Source organism: Buceros rhinoceros, unplaced genomic scaffold (genome assembly GCF_000710305.1).
Source record: "Buceros rhinoceros silvestris isolate BGI_N320 unplaced genomic scaffold, ASM71030v1 scaffold21060, whole genome shotgun sequence".
NCBI lineage: Eukaryota > Metazoa > Chordata > Aves > Bucerotiformes > Bucerotidae > Buceros > Buceros rhinoceros.
In genome coordinates this window covers 1-318 of record NW_010389287.1, presented here as the reverse complement: position 1 = coordinate 318, position 318 = coordinate 1, and the positions used below count along the sequence as shown (strand labels likewise).

General features: G+C 67.3%; 1 protein-coding gene across 1 annotated transcript in view; it reads left to right on the top strand.

The window, feature by feature from the left end:
* The window catches only part of LOC104491351 (chymotrypsin-like elastase family member 1), a gene marked incomplete at both ends in the record, with an annotated part of 1,245 nt that extends 935 nt beyond the window's left edge, over positions 1–310 (top strand). Inside the window, one exon of the mRNA XM_010133763.1 lies at positions 255–310. Within this exon, the coding sequence (XP_010132065.1) occupies positions 255–310 (56 nt within the window). The remainder of the gene's footprint in view (positions 1–254) is intronic.
* Between the last annotated feature and the right edge of the window lie 8 nt (positions 311–318).

Genomic DNA, 318 nt, shown 5'->3' with positions numbered 1-318 from the left:
ACCATCCTGAACTGGCGGGAAACGGGGTGGGAGGGGGCGGCAGCTGCAGGAGGGTTTTCAGCCCTTCGAGGTGCCAGCAGGCATCATGCAGGGCTTCACCCCAGGCATGGGGACGCCGAGCGTGGGCTTGGTGTGGGGGGCAGCCCCTCGGCCGCGGCTGTGGGCTCTGGTTTGGCGTGGAGCCGGGGGATTGGTCCCGTGTTGGTGGCCGTGGGTCTCGCAGGTCTTTGCCAACGTGGCATTAACCAGCTCTCGGTTGCGTGCAGCCAACGGGCAGCTCTCCAACGTGCTGCTGCAGGCCTACCTGCCCGTGGTGGA